Source organism: Canis lupus, chromosome 2, assembly GCF_048164855.1.
Source record: "Canis lupus baileyi chromosome 2, mCanLup2.hap1, whole genome shotgun sequence".
NCBI classification, from domain to species: Eukaryota; Metazoa; Chordata; class Mammalia; order Carnivora; family Canidae; genus Canis; species Canis lupus.
In genome coordinates this window covers 56,340,136-56,361,225 of record NC_132839.1, presented here as the reverse complement: position 1 = coordinate 56,361,225, position 21,090 = coordinate 56,340,136, and the positions used below count along the sequence as shown (strand labels likewise).

The window sequence follows — 21,090 nt, the reverse complement described above, 5'->3', positions numbered from 1 at the left end:
GACCAGGCATGTCCTAGCTACTATAGAGTATATTTAACATAAAACCCTGATTTTTTGCATGCATAAATAATAACCTCTTTTACATTAGCTTTCGAGAGTCTTAATTCTCAAATACATTTATTGAATGTGTCAAGAGTTACATATGATACAAAAAGTTGTAAGAGGGATCCCTGGGTGGCGCAGCGGTTTGGTGCCTGCCTTTGGCCCAGGGCGCCATCCTGGAGACCCGGGATCGAATCCCACATCGGGCTCCCGGTGCATGGAGCCTGCTTCTCCCTCTGCCTGTGTCTCTACCTCTCTCTCTCTCTCTGTGACTATCATAAATAAATAAAAAATTTAAAAAAAAAAAAAAAAAGTTGTAAGAAATATTTGCACACTGCATGTAGCCACAAATACCTCCTCTAGATCCTAAATGTCAGGAATCACTGGTTTTAGATTGTCTGATTGTTCAGTGTACACTTCTGAGAGTTGCTCAAAAGCATTTCTTAAGTGGTGAGATGACAGAGGAGAAAAGGAAGAATTCTGCATAACGGCTTCTTGGGAAGCTTGGAATAACAACCAAGATAACTTCTCTACTTACAAGTGCTCCCCCATTGTTTCAGAAGAGGAAAGTGAATTTTTTAAGATAAGGTTTCTTACCCACAATGTTTCCTGGCACAAAAACAACAATGCTCATAATAATAGATCCAACCCAGTAGAGGCCAATGGTTCTATAACTTTCCCTGCAACGAAAAAAAAAATCTTGGCTTGGTGCACTTATCCTCAATACTATTAGCAAAAGATGATCTAATTAGTGTTATCCTAACTAGTAAAGTATATGAATCGAAACTTACTGAATCAATAGTAATAAATCAACCCTAAGGAGCCCTAGTGCTCAAATTTCATTTCCATCTGTGATCTACTACAGAGCCCTCTTTGTGTCCTTCCAAATAGGAATTAATGCTTGCTGCCCTGATCATCTGTTAAACTATGGCAAGGTCAGTCACATTCAAAGGAGTCCTGCATTTCACTGGGTCACATGAAATTCATGGCAGAAAAGGAAAGAGAAGTTTCAAAAAAGAAAGGAAGTTGGACCCGTATTTTAAAGCACTGTAAGTATGAGTAACAGGATGTTAAATGGACTTTCCCTGGTGTCAGGATCATGGCCAGAGCCCTAAAGATGGAGATCCTGAGACCTTTCCCGTGTTCTAAAGGAGCTGCTAGACACAGACCCCTAATCTTAATAGGCTGTGTTGACAAAAAGCTCTTTCATCCAATAACCCTGATAACCCACGTCCGTAAGGGGCAGTGAGAGAGCAAAAAGAGATTCTCCCTGTCCAGAGGTGGACAATACTGCTTCTGCCCTGCCCCACCGCCCCAAGGCAAGTGCAGCAGATTCCCATGAGGCCAATTCACAAAGACTGGAATTGTGAGCAGGACAAAACAAGAATCTTCTCCCCAGCAGGATGCTAACTGAGCCAAAGAAACTACAGCCCACTCCTGGCAGCCTGCAAGCAGAGCCCAGGCATTCTCAGAAACACTTGATGTGTTCCCTGGAAGCTTAAGAACATTCACGAAGAGATAGGCTAGTACCTGGAAGAGTCTAAAACTCAGCTGGAGCTGTCCCTGAGCTCAAGATCGAGGTCAAGCTGAATTTCAAACTCTTATGGTGCAAAAATGCATCATTTTCTCTAACCTGGAGCCACGGGGAGGCCTGGGAAGCTGGCTGGGCTTGAAAGGACCCTGCCCCAAAAGGTTCGCGTTCTGGGTTTACAGGGACACCAGCAGGGAGCAGCTGTGGGTATAACCACCATGGACAGGGAGGTCCCACAAATTCAGCCAAAGAGAGCACTGCTCACTTCGGGGGTCTGTGCAACACAGTCTCCCGTGGCAGGGGTCTCCAAGGAGCCCACAGCGATGCTCCACATGGCAGACCTAGGGCACCAATCCCCAGAAACAGAAATGGTCATGTAAGACTCTGCTCCTCTATCTTTATCCCTGTGTGCATACACACACACTCCCTGAGAAGCCAGCTGCAAATAAGACTTCCTAGAGAACAGTCAGAAGCTGAAGGGGTGACAGCCCAAGCTGTCACCACGGTGTGGGATCATCCAAAGGGACATGTCCAAAAGGCAGCTGTGCCAGGAAGAGAACCTGTGTTAACTATGTCTCACGTGTGTCCACAGAGCATGTGTTCACGTGCGTGTCCCATTTGTGTCTCTCCCTCTACACGCGTGGCTTCCTTACATACCCACGTATGGGCTGCCAAGGTGGCAAAGGCACACACCCAGCAGACTGACTCACTTACTCCCAGGCTATGGCTGCCACCATCACCAGATACATCAGATAATGAGCAGAGCCATCCCAGTAGCAGATCATGTGCCCGTACGCAGTGTTCAGATACGGCTCACCCTGGGGAAAGATGAAAAGAGGAGTCTGCTGTCAGTAGACCTCCACACAAAGCAGCAGACCTGGACTTCAAGGCACGTAAAACAGCAGAGCCGGCTGGAGTCAGCATGCCCAGACGTAGCTATGCTGAATCCCAGTGGTGAGCTGGAGCTGCCGCAACTAGTCCGCAGTGCAGGGCCCTGCAGAACACCTGGTTGTGAGCTGACCTGCTGGGTCAAGCACTTAGACCCGCTGGGTCAGACAAGGCAGGTGGCATTATGGGCAGCCCTGGTTGCTCGGCTAACTCACCGAGGCCAAGTCAAATCTGTCACTGAGGCCCTTGGCTCTGGCCAGAGGGGTGGCCGGGGAAGACCCTGCTTCCCACAGCCAGCAACTGACCATCATTCGCCTTTGTATGGACCCCCAGGAAGGCACATCTTTCCCACACCCAATGACAGACAGATGGGCACCCCAACTCCCTTATGGGACTCACACAACTGACTCGGCTCTACCAAAGAGGCAACAGAGCTCTGTTGTCTGTCCCCACGATCCAAGGGCATAAAGACTGGGGGGGGGCGGGTAGAAATAACACGGCATCTGGACTTCTGTGCCCATGCCTGGCCCAAGTCATTTCTCTCTAACACGCTCTGACTCAACAGTACAATCCAATGTTATGACTTGGTCGTTCATGTGCACACGTGGCCCCTGGAGCCAGGCCAGCCTCTCCTGCTGGCTTGATGGGTGTCTTTAACTGGACAGCCCATGGGCCCTTCAAACTCTCCTGGACTCCCTTCACCCCTCAGCTTCTGCCCCCCACTCGAGCCCTGCCCAGCCCTCTGGATGAACAGGATAGCAGTCAGCCTACCCGGCTCAACACCCCAGGACCATTTTGTCATCCCTCTCTCCTATGCAGTCTGCGGGCCAGTCCTGCCAATTCTGTCTCTCTGAGGTCACCCAGGCCACCCTCCCTTTCCACCCAGCCTGGTTCAAGCCCACAGTGCCCCTCACCGAGCCAGTCCCAAACAGTCTGTCTCCCTCCTCTTTCCAATCCACCTGCCAAATGAAGACTCATGAGGCCTAGCTCTTATATCGCTCTTCTGCTCAAAATGCTCCCAAAGCTGCTTGCCGACTGCAGGCCCGGGCCCCGCCTCCTCCATCTGACAGTTGGGCACCCAGAACCTGGCCCTGCAGACTTTTTCACACAACACCCCATCCTACCTTCTCAGCCCCTGTGTGCCTCACCGGTTGCCACCCTCACCAGCTCAACCACAGGCCTCCCAGCAGCCGAAAGCTCCTCAAAACCTCCCCACTCTGGACACAGGGGTCCCAGACTCTCCAGGTTTCCTCCTGTTTCTTGGCCTATCCCCCCACAGTGCATGGCAAGGGCTCTTCTTCTAGCCACGGCCTCCAAAGTTCTACTCACTCCACCCTCAGCCGTCTTCTCTCCTCCTTCTCATGAGCAAGCTCTTTCCAGACTTCAGGTACCATCTACACTGAGATGGCTCCCAAATCTCCCTATCAGGAACGTTCCTCTGAGCTCAAGACCTGCAAAGCCCTGCCAGCTGGAACATCTGCCAATATGTCCCTCAACCACCCACAACTCCACGTGTCCCCAGATGAACTTGGCATCATCCCTGCACACCTCCACCCCAGGCTGACCGTGAGGAGACACAGCTGTCCCTTCTCCTTGGAATGCCCTCCACGGCCCTTGTCTATCTAGAAAATGTTTATCATCCCATGTCATTGCCATTTTAAAAAATGCTAGAGCAGTGTCACTAATGCAATGAGGACTCCTCTGACTGCTTCCAGACTCAATTCTTCCCCTGCACAAGGGCAGACCTTGTTTTATTGTGTGTTGCAGACATTGTGTTTTTTTTGTTTTGTTTTGTTTTGTTTTTTTTACAAATTGAAGGTTTGTGGCAGCCCTGCATCAAGCAAGTCTGACGGGGCCATTTTTCCAACAGCATTTGCTCACTTTGTGTTTCTGTGTCACATCTGGGTAATTCTGGCAATATTTCAATCTGTGATCTGTGTTTTGGTTGATCTGTGACCTATGATCTCTGATGGACTACTGTGACTGTCTGGAGGCCCTATGAGCTGCACTCATATAAGATGGTGACTGTTGGGTGCGGTCTGACTGCCTCACCTGCCTATGTCTCACCATCACTCTCCTCGTCCTTGGCAAACTGCATTGTTGTCTTATTTTAAAAAGTTGTCACAGCCTGGGTGCCTGGGTGGCTCAATCAATTAAGCATCTGCCTTTGCTCAGGTCATGATCCTGGGGTCCTGGGATTGAGACCCATGTCAGGCTCCCTGTTCAGTGGAGAGTCTGCTTCTCACTCTGCCCTTCACCATGCCCTCCTGTTCATGCTCTCTATCTCAGATGAATGTTAAATATTTCCAAAAAAAAAAATACAAAGAAACTGTCACAGCCATCCCAAACTTCAGCAGCCACTGTCCTGATCAGTCAGCAGCCATCGACCTCACGGCAAAGACCCTGCACCAGCAAAAAGATGATGACTTGCTGAGAGCTCAGATAATGGTTAGCAAGTTTTGAGCAATAAACTGTTTTAATATTAAGGTATGTATGTTTTTAGACATAATGCTATGTACACGTCATAGACTATAGTATAAATAATGCATTGGGAAGCTAAAAAATTCATGTGGCTCACTTTATTGTGATTGTTGCTTTATTGCAATGGATGGTCTGGGACACAACCCACAGTATCTCCAAGGAGTGCCCATACTCTGTGCCTCATGTGTGTCTCCATCACTGCTCCTAGGACTGTGCCATCTCCCTGCCAGGTCAGAGAGCTCCTGGGCCCCAGAGTCTATTCCAGCTACTGTCTACAGGACTGAATTCTTCTGCTTTAATAACACCAGCATTTTTCCAAAAGCAGGAAGCAGGATGTCTTCTTGGATCTTACCCTCCCCATCACCCCCAACCCATCCCTGAGTCCTACTTACTCCAACCACTCAAAGTCTCCAAAGTTCCTCCCTCCCCTTTACCTCCCATGCTTGGCTCTGCCAAGGCCATCCTCATGTGCTTGCTGGTCCTGCAAAAGCCTCCTGACTTGTGTCCCAGTTCACAGCACTGACACCCCGCTCTAAGCCCATCCTTCCTAGAGCTGACTGTATCATTCCCTGACTTAAAATCTTCCCTCAAAGGTGAGATAAAGTCCAAACTTCCTTTGCTTACATATGAAGTTCTCCATTATTTAAAGCACAGATTAAGACTGTGCTTTCCTGTGTGATCTTGAGCGAGTTACTTAACCTCTCTGGGGCTGGATTCATCACACAAAAAGATAGGGAAGGAGGACTAGCTCTCTCAAGGGCAGGTAGCACTATAATATGATGATAGTGAGGGAAGGATCATCACAATCAAATGGCTTCATTTAACGCCTCAGTGTTCTCTAGTTTATACACATAAGACTGACTTGGGCTTTCGGATATAGTAATGTTCTAATAATAAGACACCAAGTACTAAATTCACTTAGAACACTTCATGTATGTTAAATACAAGCAAAGGAGGAAGGTAGTGGACCAGGTGTGAGGGAGGAGATATAAAACCGAATGCTGGAAAAAGTACCTCCCATGATCTAATCCTAACTTTTTACTTTACTTTCCACATGAATCAACCACCTACGTATGCAACAGTAAAAGAAATACCATGGATCTCACCCCCTTACACTACATAAAGTGATTTCATCTGTGAGCAATGTGACTTGGGTGGCTGATCCTTTGGCGTAAGGCTCACATTCGCTAAATCATCCCATACCTCTCTCAAGTAGTGCGTCATGAACCCGTCAATGATTCCATCCTGTTCCAGTCCTATGATGAGGTTCACCACGCTGGTGAATCCGAAAACTGCATACACTAGAGCAAAGAAAGAAGTAGTTACTTGTTTACTTATTTTTATTTATTGGAAGTAATCTCTACACCCAACGTGGGGCTTGAACTCACAACTCCCAGGATCAAGACCCCCACGCTCCACCGGCACTCAGCCAGGCACCCCAATAAAGCAGTAGTTTAAAAAGGAGCAGCTCAGGAGGCAATGACTAAGACCTTGGCATTTACCAAAAACAATGACTTGTTTTTAATCTTTTCCAGAAGACACCGTGGGCCTTGTCAAGATGGAGTAACAGAAGGTCCCTCCTGCACAAAAGGACCTTCGTCTGTGTTATGGATCTCAGCAGCACTGCCCAAGTGCTCTCTCCAAGAGGACACCTGCCACGGGGACAGAATGACACACTTACCCAAAGGATCCCACCAGGCCACCCTATCCATCCTCCACAACCTATAAGCGGCCACCCCGGACCCCACCTGTGTCCCACCTGCACCTGCAGCCAGCTCACAGCATATCTGCTGTTCGCTCTACTCCACACTGCAGATCCTACAGATGGACAATAGTGGGTGTGCAAGTTTTTTGGTTTTTTTTTTAAGATTTTATTTATTTATTTATTCATGAGAGACACACAGAGAGAGAGAGAGGCAGAGACACAGGCAGAGGAAGAAGCAGGCTCCATGCAGGGAGCCTGACGTGGGACTCGATCCCAGGACTCCAGGATCACACCCTGGGCCAAAGGCAAGCGCTTAACCTCTGACCCACCCAGGTGTCCCAGGTGTGCAAGTTTTTTTTTTTGTTTTTATTTATTTATTTATTTATTGGTGTGCACGTTTTTTTGTTTTGTTTTGTTTATGATAGTCACAGAGAGAGAGAGAGAGAGAGAGAGAGAGGCAGAGACATAGGCAGAGGGAGAAGCAGGCTCCATGCACCGGGAGCCCGATGTGGGATTCGATCCCGGGTCTCCAGGATCGCACCCTAGGCCAAAGGCAGGCACCAAACCGCTGCACCACCCAGGGATCCCCTTGGTGTGCAAGTTTTAAAAAGAAAGGCCAGTGATGTTTAAAATGGGTAGAGATGGCATAGTTGAGTATGAAAGAAGCAAAGCCACATTGTCTCCAAGAATCTCACTCAGGTGGTGAGAATCTCCTAAACAGGCTTAAAACCACCAGCAACAGACAGCTAAGGAATTAGACTTTTTACAAGGCAAGGGATCAAACTTGTGCCTGTCAGTTTATCAGCAAGGCTACCTTTTCAAACTGTAACAAACCAGAAGCCATGTGGTGGGCATGGGGAGTACAAGAATTCAAAGGTGGACATAAGAGCAGCCACGATAAAATAAATGGAGAGGTGACGTCCCAGAGAAGGGAAGCCAACCCTTCCGAGTCTGCAGCCAGGGCCTCAGTGTTCACACCCTCCACAGGAGTGCAAGGCCCCCATGTGCCCTGCCCTGTAGGCCCTGCCTCCCTGTGCCTCCCAGGCCTGTGAACCAGATCTTGCAGTTGAGATCAGCCAGCAGGCAGTCAGCCACCATATGTCTCCCGGGAAAGAAAGCGTTCAGCATCTGATCACTGAGGCTGACGGGAGTGTCAGAGCTGGGTCAGAGGTGACAGGCCCTGGTTCTGAGGCCACAGTGTGCTCACGCTAGGGCACAGGACTAAGGGTGTTGGAGCAAAGGTGCCCAACCCTGGGGAGCTGGGAGAGACAGAAGGCAGCTAAGTGTGGACTCCATGGGGTGGGGTGGAAAGACAGTGGCAGGAGACCACTCTAGAAAGGTAGTCTAGGGTCAGACAAAGGCAGGTGGTGTGAGCCCGGAAGTCAGATAGGTCCAGCTCATCTACCCACTGGCTATCCAACCTTGGGCAAGTTACATCATTGACCTAAGGGCCAGGGTTTTTATACGCAAGTTGGGAAATCAGTTACTTAGAATTCTTCTTCCCTCCCCATCTTTGCCAAGATCCACTGTGGGCAGAGAATATTCCCCATGGCACTAATGATGGACTCAGCCACATGACTTGATTTGGCCAATGGAATGGCCAACTCTAAGTCTCCTCTGCCATGAGAAGGGGACATCTTGGGGAGCTACTGGCCCAGGAACAAGGAGAAACATGGTACAGCTTTGAACATGCCCCAGAGCCCGAAGCACAGCAGTCTCAGCCAACCTGCAGACCCATGAGCAAAGAAAATAAATGTTTGTAGCCAAGACATGGAAACAGCCTAAGCATCCATGGATGGATGAATGGATAAGGAAGATATGCATAAACATAATGGAATATTACTCAGCCATAAAAAAAAAAGAAAATCCTGCCATCCATCACAACATAAATGGATCTCAAGGGCATTATCTTAAGTGAAATAAGACATTCAGAGAAAGACAAAGACTATATGATCTCACTTATCTGTGGAATCTAAACAAGTTGAGCTCAGAGACTGGAACAGTGGTTGCCGAGGCTGACAACTGGAGGAAATAGGGAGATGCTGGTCAAAGGGTACAAACTTCCAGTTCAAAGATGAGTAAGTCATAGGGATCTACTTTACAGTGTGGTGACTATGGTTAACGACACCTCATTGCATACTTACTGTTCTCAACACACACCAAAAAAAGGTCATTATGTGAGGCGAGGGACCCTATGGTGAACAACCTTGTTGTGGTCACCACCTCACAGTGTAGATGCCTATCACATCATCACAGTGTAGACCTCATGCCTGTACAGTGTGAGATGTCAATTATATCTCAGTAAAGCTGGCAGGGGGGTGGGGGGAGATAACAGAAAATGTCTGTTTCTGCTCCAGGACACCGCGATCTGGAGGCATCTGATATGCAGCATTCCTGAAGCAGAAACTGAACGAGGAAATGTCGGGTCAAGTTTCCGGCAAGGGAAGCACTTGAAGACAGGGGCAGCTTAGCCTGAGGCAGTGTGGCCCAAAGCAGAGTGTGGGTTCTGGGTTCTGGGGTCAATGATGTTCTTAGTGAAAACCTTGACCACAATTCTCAGTGTCTCTGAGACAGCTTCTTCATCTGTAAGTGGAGGGTATTTGTTATGCCAACTGAATAAGCTGATATGGCTACAGTGCTCAGGGCCAGGCCAGGTGCTTGGTTGGTGGAGTTTTTATTTATGCAATGCACATGTGTATTTTTCAGGCACTGTTGGAGTATTTTATAAATATTATTGAATGTTTGTAGCAACCGTCCATGGCGAGCAATATTATTTTCCTCACTATACAAACGTGTAGACCAAGACACTGTGCAGCAAAGCTCCAGGCCAGGTGGAGGGGGCGGCAAGAAGCAAAGCACAGGCAGGAAGCACAGTAAGATGTTGCAAGAGTGGAGGTCAGAGGTCAGAGCACGGCTGGGGAGTAGGGGGTGGGGGGAGGCACGGAGGGGCATCCTGCCTAGCCCTGCCAAAGACTTTCCTCCATGATCCCCACTGGGAAGGGGCGGGGTCTGTGGCCTGGAGGCCCTGTTGGTCTGGAGCGGAGGACTGTGTTGTCCTGAATTACTCCTCCACTTCCTGCCACTTCACCAGGGAACTCAGGGAATTGGAGACCGACTTCATGGAGGCACAAGCCAGTGAAGGCAAAGGCCCAAGAGCTGTGCCGTTTGGTGGACACCAACAGTTCCCTTCCAAGGGAGACGTACCATAGAACAGGGGGTCCCGGGGTGGTTTTCTTTTGACGAGGACACGAGCCAGCAGGGCGACCAGGAGCAAGATGAGGGCAGCAACCCCTACAATCGTCCAGGAACTGCAACGACCAGAACAGGGAGGTGGTCACTTATCGAAATAAACATGTTGGTGTGTGGAATTTCCTGGCTATTGAATGCATTCGCTCCCACCTCTGCCTCTGCCCACACAGTTCAAGAGCTGTGGGGTTAGTGAGGTTTGGCTTTGCTGCAGCACTTTGCCCCTGCCCCCCCAGGCCACCCATGTGACTTTCAGAAACTGAACCACCAGGTCCTCAATCTTCCCATCCTGTGCACCTGCACAGACCTGCATCCTCCACACCATCCCACCCCACCCTGAAGATGGCCACTAGCCCCCTGCCTCTACCTACCTGCTCGTCCAAATCCTGTTCCCCAGTGGCTGATGGGTCTAACCACTGAATCTGCCCCCTCCCTCAGTGTTAGCCAGAAACCTTCAGACTGAGCTCCAGGAAATCCAGAGGAGTCCTGACTACACATATCTTCCAGGAGGACAAGGAGGGAGGGCCACGGGTCATGTATATAATCAAAGGAGCCAAAGGATGAACAAGGAAAAGTTTGGGCCAGACCTGCGGCCACAATGAAGCCAGCTGCCCACACCCAGGACCGGCAAGCCAGCATCTAACCCCTCACCCAGACAGTAAGGTGAGGCAAGGATGGGCATAGGGAAAAGACACCATACCGAGAAGACCGGGGGCCAAGGCCCCTCCCTAGTGGGGCAGCACTAGGGCACGAGGCTTGGTTGAGTTTGCAGTCAAGACACCTGGATTCAGCACCTACTATGCTACCGCCTAACTCTGCAACCTTAGCAAAGTCATGTCATTTCATCATCTGCTTATTAATTAATCTTAAAACATAGTAAGGAGGGGATCCCTGGGTGGCGCAGCGGTATGGCGCCTGCCTTTGGCCCAGGGTGTGATCCTGGAGACCTGGGATCGAATCCCACGTCGGGCTCCCGGTGCATGGAGCCTGCTTCTCCCTCTGCCTGTGTCTCTGCCTCTCTCTCCCTCTCTCTGTGTGACTATCATAAATAAATAAAAATTAAAAAAAAAAAAAAACATAGTAAGGAAAAAAAACATAGTAAGGATAAAATTTATGATGCACTCCTATCTGCCAGGCACTGAGGATGAATGGAGGATGTCCCTGTCTATGTGGAGGGTCCTACTTCAATGGACTCTGAGCTCTCTCACCCAGGATGTCACCTCTGGTCCTACAGGGATACTCTCTTACAGCTCCATTACCAAACAGGGCTTTCAGTTCTAGACAAAGGATCCTGTGGCCCTCTCCAATGGCCTGCACACCACAGCCTCTTCAAAGCCTTTGAGGGCTGCCACAAGCACCACTCCTCAGCTGAAACCCCTGCACAGCACCACAGTTTGACAAGAGAACTTCTGGATAACCTTTGCCATATGCCCCTGATGTCACCTCTGGTCCTACAGGGATACTCTCTTACAGCTCCATTACCAAACAGGGCTTTCAGTTCTAGACAAAGGATCCTGTGGCCCTCTCCAATGGCCTGCACACCACAGCCTCTTCAAAGCCTTTGAGGGCTGCCACAAGCACCACTCCTCAGCTGAAACCCCTGCACAGCACCACAGTTTGACAAGAGAACTTCTGGATAACCTTTGCCATATGCCCCTGGAACTTCTGAAAGTACCTTTCTCAGTCATGGGTTCTACAACCTAACAGTACCTACCAACAGCTGAGGGACACACTCATGCTAGATTTCACTCCACACCCTGCAGCTGTAATGGGTGTTAAAAACCTGCCCTCAGCATAAGAGAGGTCAGTCAGGAGGTGGGAAGCGATCCATCCAACCTGCAGAGAGATGGGCCCCCAGGAGACTGGTCACAGGTGCAGGAAAGCTGTATCCCTGGCCCCTGGCCCCTGGCCGCAGGCCCCAAGAGTTGGGGGGAAAAAAGGATTTGGACATCAGGAGCACCCAGATTTCCAAATGCCACTCTCCACCTACAAAATACTTTGGAGTGGGGCATGGGAACATGCAACTTTTTTCAGGATACCTGGATGAGTATGACAAAGAAAGTCTGTCTGGGGACTTCTATGAGGGTATATAAGAATTGATGAATGCATGAGGGAGGGAAGGAGGGGGAGAAGAAGCCAGGAAGGAGAAATGGATGGATGGATGGATGGTAGATAATGAATGAATGGACACTGGAAAATGGATGGGGGATAGTGGATGGATGGTGGATGGTGGATGATGGATGGATAGATGGACAGATGGATGACAGATGGTGGATGAATGGATAGATAAATGGATGGTGCATGGAAGAATGATGCATAGTAGATGGGTGAATGAATTGATAGATGATGGATGTTGGATGAATGGATGGATGATGGATGGATGATTGATGGTGGGAATGGGTGGTGGATGGCAATTGACTGGATGGTGGATGAATGGATGGATGGATGATGGACAGATACATGAATAGATGACAAATGATGGATGGTGGATGGTGAATGAATGGGTGATGGATAGATGGATGGTGGATGGTGAATGAATGGATAATGGATGGATAGCAGAAGGAATGGATGACAGATGGTGGATGGATGACACACTTCTATGATAAGGATGAGAATGACTGTGTCAATGTCCAGGTAAGATGTTGAAATAGGAAATTTCTAGTGGTGCACATTAGTGCCTGCTCTAGGCTCCTCCAGTAGGGGAAAACCAAAGGAGCAGAGGATGGAAAAGGAAGCTGATTGGGATCAGGAACATGATACTGGACTGAAGCATCCCATGAAAAGGGAAGAGGTTAGGTGTGCTGTGTAAGCTGACAAGCATTTTAATCACAGCCCAAGGCAGGTGGTGGCCAGGGAATAACCCCATCCCTGCTCCTACTAAGGGCCTACACTTACACCAGCACCACCACGCAGCTAGCACTCTTCTGAAGTATGCGAGAGCAGTGTAAACTGTTTCACCTGTCCTCTCACATTCGCCACCTGGGGGAGGAGCACAGAATGAAGAGAAACTGGGGCAGCAGATCCTGTATGCATCCCAGTGACTACCAAGTACAGAACCTCCTAGAACAGGGAGAAATGGATCCAGCAGGGACTTGGGGGGGGGGGGGCAGGGGGGGAGTGAGGTGTGGGGAAGGGCTGAGACAAACCCAAGGGTGAAAAAGTTGCTAGTCTGGGAATGAGGGGGATTACTGACGTCCTTCCATGAAGGGACACCCACTCAGAGGGGATATTTATGGGTGAGCATGAGTAGAGGGAGAGAAAGTGTGTGTGTGTGTGAGAGAGAAACAGAAACAGAGACAGAGAGCCCAATCTTTTCTGACTCCTTACCCTGCCTTGCTTCTTGTTTTTTAGACTTTTGTAAAAGGTGTGGTGGGAAGAAAGCTTCGACTAATCCAACTAATTCAGACCTAAGCGAATGCCCGGGGTGCACAAGGCCCTGAGCAGAGCCAAATGATACTAAGATGAGCTGTGGCCTGGTAAGGTACGTTCTGACCACAGGAAAGTAACTCCCGTGGGAAAAGTACAATCCAAGAGGGCTAGGTGGAGGGAGAACACACATGTGCTTAGGGGGAGGGTCTGGAAAAGAAAGACATTGCATTTTACCCCAGGCCATGAAGTCCAGGAATGGCTTCAACCGTCAGGTCAGATCTCAGGTCAAGTCCTGAGGGAACAGCGTGAGCAAGGGCAAGGGAGCAGGAAGTTAAGAAGCATCCCAGGGCCAGGGCAAGGAAGCTCCTGGGGAGGCTGTGCCATGGCCCCGGGGCAGAGAGTGCCAGCGCCAGGGGGAACCGCAGGGAGGAAACATGCTAGTCCAGGCCTGGGGCCAATGTGTAAGGGGACTTGGGAGAGGGGAGTGGAGGAAGAAGACAGAGGAGCCAGAGCCACTGCGATTTTAACCTGCAAGGGGAGGAGAAGAATGACTGGAACCAATTATTCAAAACTCTGCAGGGTTAGCAATGTGCTCAATAATATACGGCAATACATAATTCAGTGTGTGCTCAGTAAATGCCATCACCATCCTGCCAGCGGCTGAGGCCAAAATCTCAGAGTCATCCTCAAACTGGCCCTGCTGCCCCTCCAAAATACCCCTTTGCCCAACCACCGTGCCCATCTCCTCTTACTGCTCCCCGTTCCCCTATCTAGAAGGTTCTGTCTCCACAACTTCCTGTGTGTCACCTCCTACACCTCAAGTCACCTCCTCCAAGAAGCCTCCCCTGACCACCATTCCCCTTCTCAGTCACTCATGTTGCCACATTTTAGTGATGTCTGTCTCAACACCTGCTTTCCCCCTTTCCTGGCTTGTCCATAGCTATATCCCCAACACTTGGAACAGTGTCAAGCACAGAATATGTATTCAATAAATATTTGCTGAGCTGCCTATAATGCCATTGTAGAAATGCAGGGCACTATATTCACAGCCATGTGACATCTGCTGCCCAGAGCTGTGTCTTCCAGGAGTTGCACCCCGAGACTGGGACAGACCACGAGCAGTCACTGCCAGTGCCTCGGAGTGCTCACTATGGATGGGGCCCATCTGGATAAGGCTGTCCCCAAGTGGTGGTCCCCGCAGAGAGGGAAGGGGAGAAAGAAGTCCCTGCCCTATAGGCAGACACTTATCTGCAGCCTGAAGGTCTGGAGAGGGTTTGCTGCATGCAGACTGATGCAATTTCCTTAGCACCAACTGCTGTGGGAAACATAACAGGTTAACTTCCTCGTCCCCACAGACAACAAGGAGCACCAGCAGGCACGGAGGCCTGGCACCTTTCCCCGCTGCCTGGGCAGGCCTGCAGCTGCCTGGTGCAGGGTGGCTTAGCCAGGGATCCCTCACACAAGACTGAGGCACTGCTTTGAACTAAACCCAAAAGCCAGCCCCACCCATTTCCTTGGCCTTGAACCGCTCTGCCTCGCTTCCTTGCTCTGTCCTACACGCCCCCCCCCCCCCCCCGCGCCCGCCCCACCTCCGCCCCTCCACAAACAGGTCTCTTTGGATCCGGACAACACAATACAAATACGGGCCATTTGACAGACCAGAAAACTGAGGTCAGGCCACCCGGGTAGTGCCAAAGCCACGCCCCGAACCCAGGTCTCTGCCTGCTGGTCCACGGCTATTTCTGCTAGTCATTCACAACAGTTTCTAAAATTAATAAGAAATGAGAAGTATGTGTGTGTCCATACATGGAAAGGTCCCTGGGAAATGGCAAAGGCGCACGGCATGACCCGAGAGAACCTGGCCACACTGGTCGCTGGTGGGGTCTGCACCCCCACAGCCCTGCCCCAGAGCTGCTCAAGGGCAGGGGCATGGCCTCGTTGACCTCCGTCACCCGGACCCCCAGCACCGCGCGGGCAGGGGCGCGCCCCAGCCTCGGCTCCTGCACCGTTGCCGCAGGTCCAGGACGCCGCCCCGGCCAGGCCCCCCGCCCCGACCCCTGCCCCCGGGCCCCGCGCCCCCCGCGCCCCCCGCGCGCCTCCCCTCCCCTCCCCTTGCCTGCCCCTGCCCCTGCCCCTGCCCCTGCCCCGCCGTGTGCGGCTCCAGCCCCAGCGGAAAAGTTGCTGGGGCGCGCGCGGCGCGGAGGCCACTTGGCCGCCACCCCCCGCCCCGGCGCGACCCCCGCCGCGCGCGCCCCACTCACTCGTGCTGGGCCGCCAGGTGGTTGAAGACATAGGTGACCGGGATGGCCGAGAGGGACAGCACGAAGACCCCGGTGGCCGCAGACGCACTCATCGCCGCCGCCGCGCCGCTCGCCCTTCAGCGCATCCCGCGCCGCGCCCCGCCCCAGCTTCCGGCAGCGCCCGCGCCCCTCGGCCGTGCCCTTCGGGGCGTCCCGCGCCGCGCCCTCAGCAGCGCCCCCTCGACGCGCCGGCCCGCAGCCGCCCGGGAGCTCCCTGCAGCCGAGCGGGCCCGGGGCCGGGGGGAGGGGCAGACAGACCCTGCCGGGACAGGTGTCCCCCGAGGCGCGCGCCCTGGGGGGCGGGGGCGCCCGGCCGGGAGCCGGTCGTGGACCACCTGGGGGGCTCTGGGGTCGAGCCAGACCCGGGGTGTCCGAGCGGGAAGGGCCGCGGGATCGTCCGCGTGGGGAGCCCTAGGCCCAGGGACAGGAGGCACGGAGGATCCTGAAACCTTGGATCTTCTCTGAGAGCAGCCAACAGCGGGCAGCAGGCACAATCGGTGCAGAGTCCGAATCCCCGGTTCAAACCCTGGTGCTCGCTCACTTGCTGTTGACCTTGGTCAAGTTACTTAACTCACGGCTCTTTTCCCTTCTGTGTCCAATGGGCGTGACCCAGGTCAGGGTAGGGTGGGATTAGCTGAGCTGGTAGGCACCAAGTGCTCACCCTGCGCTGCTCGGAACGCCGCTGTCTCCTGCAATTCCCACTTTTTGGACTGAAACTGACACTGGGAGAAATGCGGATTTAATGAGACCAGAGCGTGGGGAATTCGTTTCTATTCCAGGCAGGGTTCCTGGAGGCCAGGTTGCCACAGGACAAGCTGCGGGAGACCCTACGTAGGGAACAGGACTGGAAGGCAAAGGCTCTGCCCTCAGACCACAGTCCCACAGAAGCCCCATGCTTGTAGAGAGGAAGGGTGCCAAGTATCGCCCTGGCTGCTTGACCATGTTGGTGACTAGGTCTCAGCAAGCCCCCTGGGACTGAGCCTGGATTGGTCTACTGTCCCCGAAGGGAAGGACCGAGAGTTTCAGACAGAATGCAGCTCAAGCGACCCAGAGAGGTGACATGTACTTAGTGTGCTAAGCGTGCAGCTGCCAGGGAGCTGACGACATCATTCGGCTCATTTTAGAGATGAGGAAAATGAGCCACAAAGAGGCTGTGACCTACCTGCTCCTGGGCCACTCAACTTTTCCAAAGCCAGTTCTCCTAATCCCCTCTCCTGGTACTTCTGGGAGGCTTACGTCCAACTGAGGACATAATGATAAAATCTTGGCCCAGGGGCAGCCTGGGTGGCTCAGCCGTTTAGCACCGCCTTCAGCCCCAGGGTGTGACCCTAGAGACCCCGGATGGAGTCCCACATCCGGCTCCCTGCATGCAGCCTGCTTCTCCCTCTGCCTATGTCTGCCTCTCTGTCTCTCATGAATTAAAAAAAAAAAAAAAAAAAAAAAAAAAAAGCTTGGCCCAAATTGTGATATATCCAAGTTTTCTAGAGAGATGTCCTTACCTCTGACCTGGATATCACCCTCTTCCACAACTACTCCTTTGTCACTATCCTTAAACTCCCTCTTCCTCTAGACAACAAATACCTCCTCTGAGCCCCCTTGTCTCCTCCCAGCCAATCCCTGAGGCCAATGCAGCCCCTCTACCAACACCCACCCAAACCTGGCTGTGTGAGTTTTACCTTCTCTCTCATATCTTTTTTTTTTTTTTTTTTATGATAGTCACACAGAGAGAGAGAGAGGCAGAGACACAGGCAGAGGGAGAAGCAGGCTCCATGCACCGGGAGCCCGACGTGGGACTCGATCCCAGGTCTCCAGGATCGCACCCTGGGCCAAAGGCAGGCACTAAACCACTGCACCACCCAGGGATCCCCTTCTCTCTCATATCTTGAACTCCCTGGCTGCCTTGTGACTTCCCCTCAATGTAGGCACATGCACAAACATGTTCCCATGTGCTCCCTGGGCCAGAGGCTCCTCTCCGTTTGCCACCTTTTCTCTCTGCTTTCTCATCCACACTTGGTTTTGGTGCCCATGCTTATGCTGAGAGATCCCAGATTAACGGTCCCTAGCACCAGCCTCCTCCCTCAGCCCTGCCACATGGGCATCCTACAGACACCTCACATTCAACATGGCCAAAATGGAGTTCCTCATCTGCCACAAGACCATGCCAGCTTTCTCACATATTGTGGCACCACCACTCACTTGGCTGTCCTAGCCAGACACCTGGGAATCTAACCTCAGTTCTGGCCAATCCCAAATTCCTCTGATTACAATAGTCCTATGAGTTTTCCTGTCCAAATACCTTTTAAGTTTGCATCCAAACTGTCCATTCAGATTTGTACCATATCCCATGTCCTACACCCTCCCTCGTCTCTCTGGTTCTGATCCCACCAACTCAAGAAGACCTCACATGACCGCCCTCCTGAACCTCCCTCACTCTCTCCTTCAAGTTTTGCTTTCTTCATAGCACTTATACTATCCAAAATCATCTTGTTTACATGTCTGTTTCCTGTTCTGTGTCTCTCTCTCTCCATTATGATGTAAGCTCCTTGAGGTCAGGTACTGATCCATCTTTTTTTTTTTTTAAGATTTTATTTATTTATTCATGAGACACAGAGAGAGAGAGAGAGAGAGAGAGAGGCAGAGACACAGGCAGAGGGAGAAGCTGGGTCCATGCATGGAGCCCGACGTGGGACTCGATCCTGGGTCTCCAGAATCAGGCCCTGGGCCAAAGGCAGCACTAAACCACTGAGCCACCTGGGCTGCCCTGGTCCATCTTTTTTATAGTTCTGTTCCTATCATTTAGATTAGCAGAGGAGGTGCAAAGGAGGTGCTCAAGAAATCTTCGTTCAATGAATGAATGCTCAGATCATTATTGTCCAATGGAAATATAATGTGAGCCACATGTGTAATCTTAATTTTTTTTTTAGGTAAACTCTATACTCAACATGGGGCCTGAATTTAAGACCCCGAGATTAAGAGTCACACACTCTACCAACTGAGTAAGTCAGGTGCCCCTATACTCTTAAATTTTATAGCAGCCACATTAAAACATAAAAGAACACAGGTGAAATTAATTTTAATGATACATTCTATTTAAGCCAATATGTCCAAAAGATTCTTGTTTTAACAAGCCATCAATATCAAAGATATTGAGATATTTTACTTCTTTTTCATACTAAGTCTTTGAAATTTTATGTCTTTTACACTCACAGTTATCCTGTTTCAGACTAGTCACATTTCAAGCACTCAACAGCCACACGTGGCAAGTGGCATCTGTACTGGACTCATGGTTCTAGACTTACTCCTCCTACCATACTGACCTGACTCCAGCTGTGCTATTAGCTACTGTTAATAATGGGTGAGATGTTAAATCACTAATAAGCTTATTCAAATATCCTTAGAGAGTCTACCATGTTTCTAGCATTGTTCTAAGAAGTGGTCACACAAAGATGAATTACAAACACATCTTGCCCAAGAAGACCACAATCCAGTGTGAGAAAGAGATATGTAAAATATTACTATAAAAAGTGTAAAAGATATATGTACAGATTGCTATAGGAACCACCAGTTCTGTCTGATGGAGTCAAGAAAAGCTTCAGAGAGGAAGTGAGGCTTAAGCCCAGACTTGAAGAGCAAGCAGAAGCTAGCTGAGTAGATGAGGAATAGGTGGGGCTTCCTAGGCAGTGGAGACAACACATGTTAAAGGCAGAAATGAGTGGGAGCATGACACTTGGTGAACTTCAAGTCATTTTCTCTGGTTGAAAATATCGGGATGCCATGCATGAAGGGGCTGGCAGGAAATGAAGATAGACAGGTGACCAGGGCCTTGACCTCAGAAGACCTCAAGTGCAGGGAGCATTTAAGATTTATGAGTGGAAGAGAGTACCATCTTTAAAGCCCTGCCTGGCAGCTGGTGTGGACCACAGTTTAGAAAGAGGCAGGAAGGTCAATTAGGAAGCTATGACAATTGTCCAGCAAGAGATGATGAGAACCAGAATCAAAGCAATGTGAGGGAAGAAAAGGGGCAGAAAGTTCTAGATAGGGATTTTAAGGGGAGAAAGTCAGGAGGCAGGGACTGAGCACATGTTTGGGTTTGAACATGTTGGGTTGCCAGTGCCCATGGGGTTCCCAGGAGGAACAGTCTCATAAGCAATTGGGGATACTAGCCCATAGCACCAAGAGAGGTACAAACTGTGGATACAGATTTGGGGAGCCATGAGCCTAGAGGTGTGTTTGAATATCAAGACAATGAATTCACTGTCCCTGAAAGAAGGCAGAGTCAAAGATAATAGTAACAGACACCACTAGAGAGGGGTTGGTGAGCACCGCTGCCAGCAGAGCAGCCCAAGGTCATCTGAATACAATGCCAGAAGCATCCAATATCTCAAACCCAAGAGCTGTTCCCTCAGAGTCTGAAAGAGACCCAAAGGCCACAGCAAAGCTTTGGATACTGTGATATACATATTGGAGATTATGATTTTCTTGATAACAATTTTTCTTACTGCTGAAAATATGAGTGGTCAGAATACTTGTGGTTGAGGACCCTGTATGATAGGAACCCTCCCCAGAAAACCTGTACAAACCTAGTGAATATAATCTCATTCTGCAATAGTAATATACTCTATAGACTCCAAAGTGCAGTTGACCCTTGAAAAATGTGTGTGTGAGGGTGCTTAGAGGCACCCCACCCCATCCCGCATAGTCAAAATTTGCATATAACTTCTCACTCCCCAAAAACATAATACCAATAGCCTACTGTTGACTAGAAACCTTACCAATAACATAAATAGTTGACCAATGTATATTTTGTATGTTATATGTCTTATACACTGTTTTCTTACAATAAAGTAAGCTAGAGAAAAGAAAATGTTAAAATCATAAGGAAGAGAAAATACATTTACAGGACTAGTCTGTATTTATCAAAAAAGAAATTCACATATAAGTGCATGCAATTCAAACCCATGTTGTTCAAGGGTCAAGTGTATTGCCATTAATATTACCTCTTTTAATCTTTACAGCAGCTCTCTGAAGAATATAGAAAGCCCTTTATGGATGGACAAACTGAGGCTCAAAGAGGCAAGATGACTTGCACAAGCTCAAAAAGCTAAGAGAGGTGGTGAACCTGAATTCAATCACTATATCCATGAATATATACCCAATAACTGAATCTAAGTCACTATCCCCACGATGCCATGGCTAACCAAGCACCACATTGGATGCCTTAAAAATAGCAGATGGACACACTACAGATTTAGCCAGTGGACTCGTTGCTCAGGAAGCTGAGGTCTGGAGTTCTACTCCATGCTGATCAGTAAGTATTAAATTCCCCTCTTGAAAAAGGGTTGGATATGACTTAAAAGGTGTTCAGACAATAGAGTTGTTTTTTTATTTTGTTGTAGGTTTGTATGTGTGTATGTTTTTTTTAAGGAGCATCAACCTTGCAAGCCATGAAGACTAATACTGTAGCTGTGAAATTTGACTCCAGGCTTCCTGCAAGCAAAAATAGACCCGTGGAGGTACACACACTGACT

At 50.0% G+C, this 21,090-nt stretch overlaps 1 protein-coding gene and 1 long non-coding RNA gene across 12 annotated transcripts in view; one reads left to right on the top strand and one right to left on the bottom strand.

Annotated features, from left to right (window-relative positions):
- TM6SF1 (transmembrane 6 superfamily member 1) overlaps window positions 1-15,717 on the bottom strand; it is a 59,714-nt gene extending 43,997 nt beyond the window's left edge. For 4 of the 11 annotated variants that reach the window (XR_012018704.1, XM_072801451.1, XM_072801460.1 and 1 more), the window contains exons 1-5: window positions 15,524-15,717; window positions 9,852-9,955; window positions 6,146-6,243; window positions 2,288-2,391; window positions 640-722 (exon numbers count right to left, since the gene is read on the bottom strand). Coding sequence is in view for 10 of the 11 variants with exons in the window: in XM_072801451.1 (XP_072657552.1) it covers window positions 640-722; window positions 2,288-2,391; window positions 6,146-6,243; window positions 9,852-9,955; window positions 15,524-15,615 (481 nt within the window). In the remaining variant the exon portion in view is untranslated. Of the gene's footprint in view, window positions 1-639; window positions 723-2,283; window positions 2,392-6,145; window positions 6,244-6,444; window positions 6,595-9,851; window positions 9,956-15,523 lie in introns of those variants that run through there. The other 7 variants (XM_072801492.1, XM_072801461.1, XM_072801467.1 and 4 more) reach the window with 6 other exon arrangements.
- Window positions 392-20,864, top strand: LOC140618679 (uncharacterized). The gene is made up of 4 exons (XR_012018740.1): window positions 392-1,091; window positions 6,478-6,776; window positions 13,245-13,374; window positions 20,578-20,864. It is a non-coding gene; the product is annotated as an uncharacterized lncRNA (long non-coding RNA).
- The last annotated feature ends 226 nt before the right edge of the window (window positions 20,865-21,090 follow it).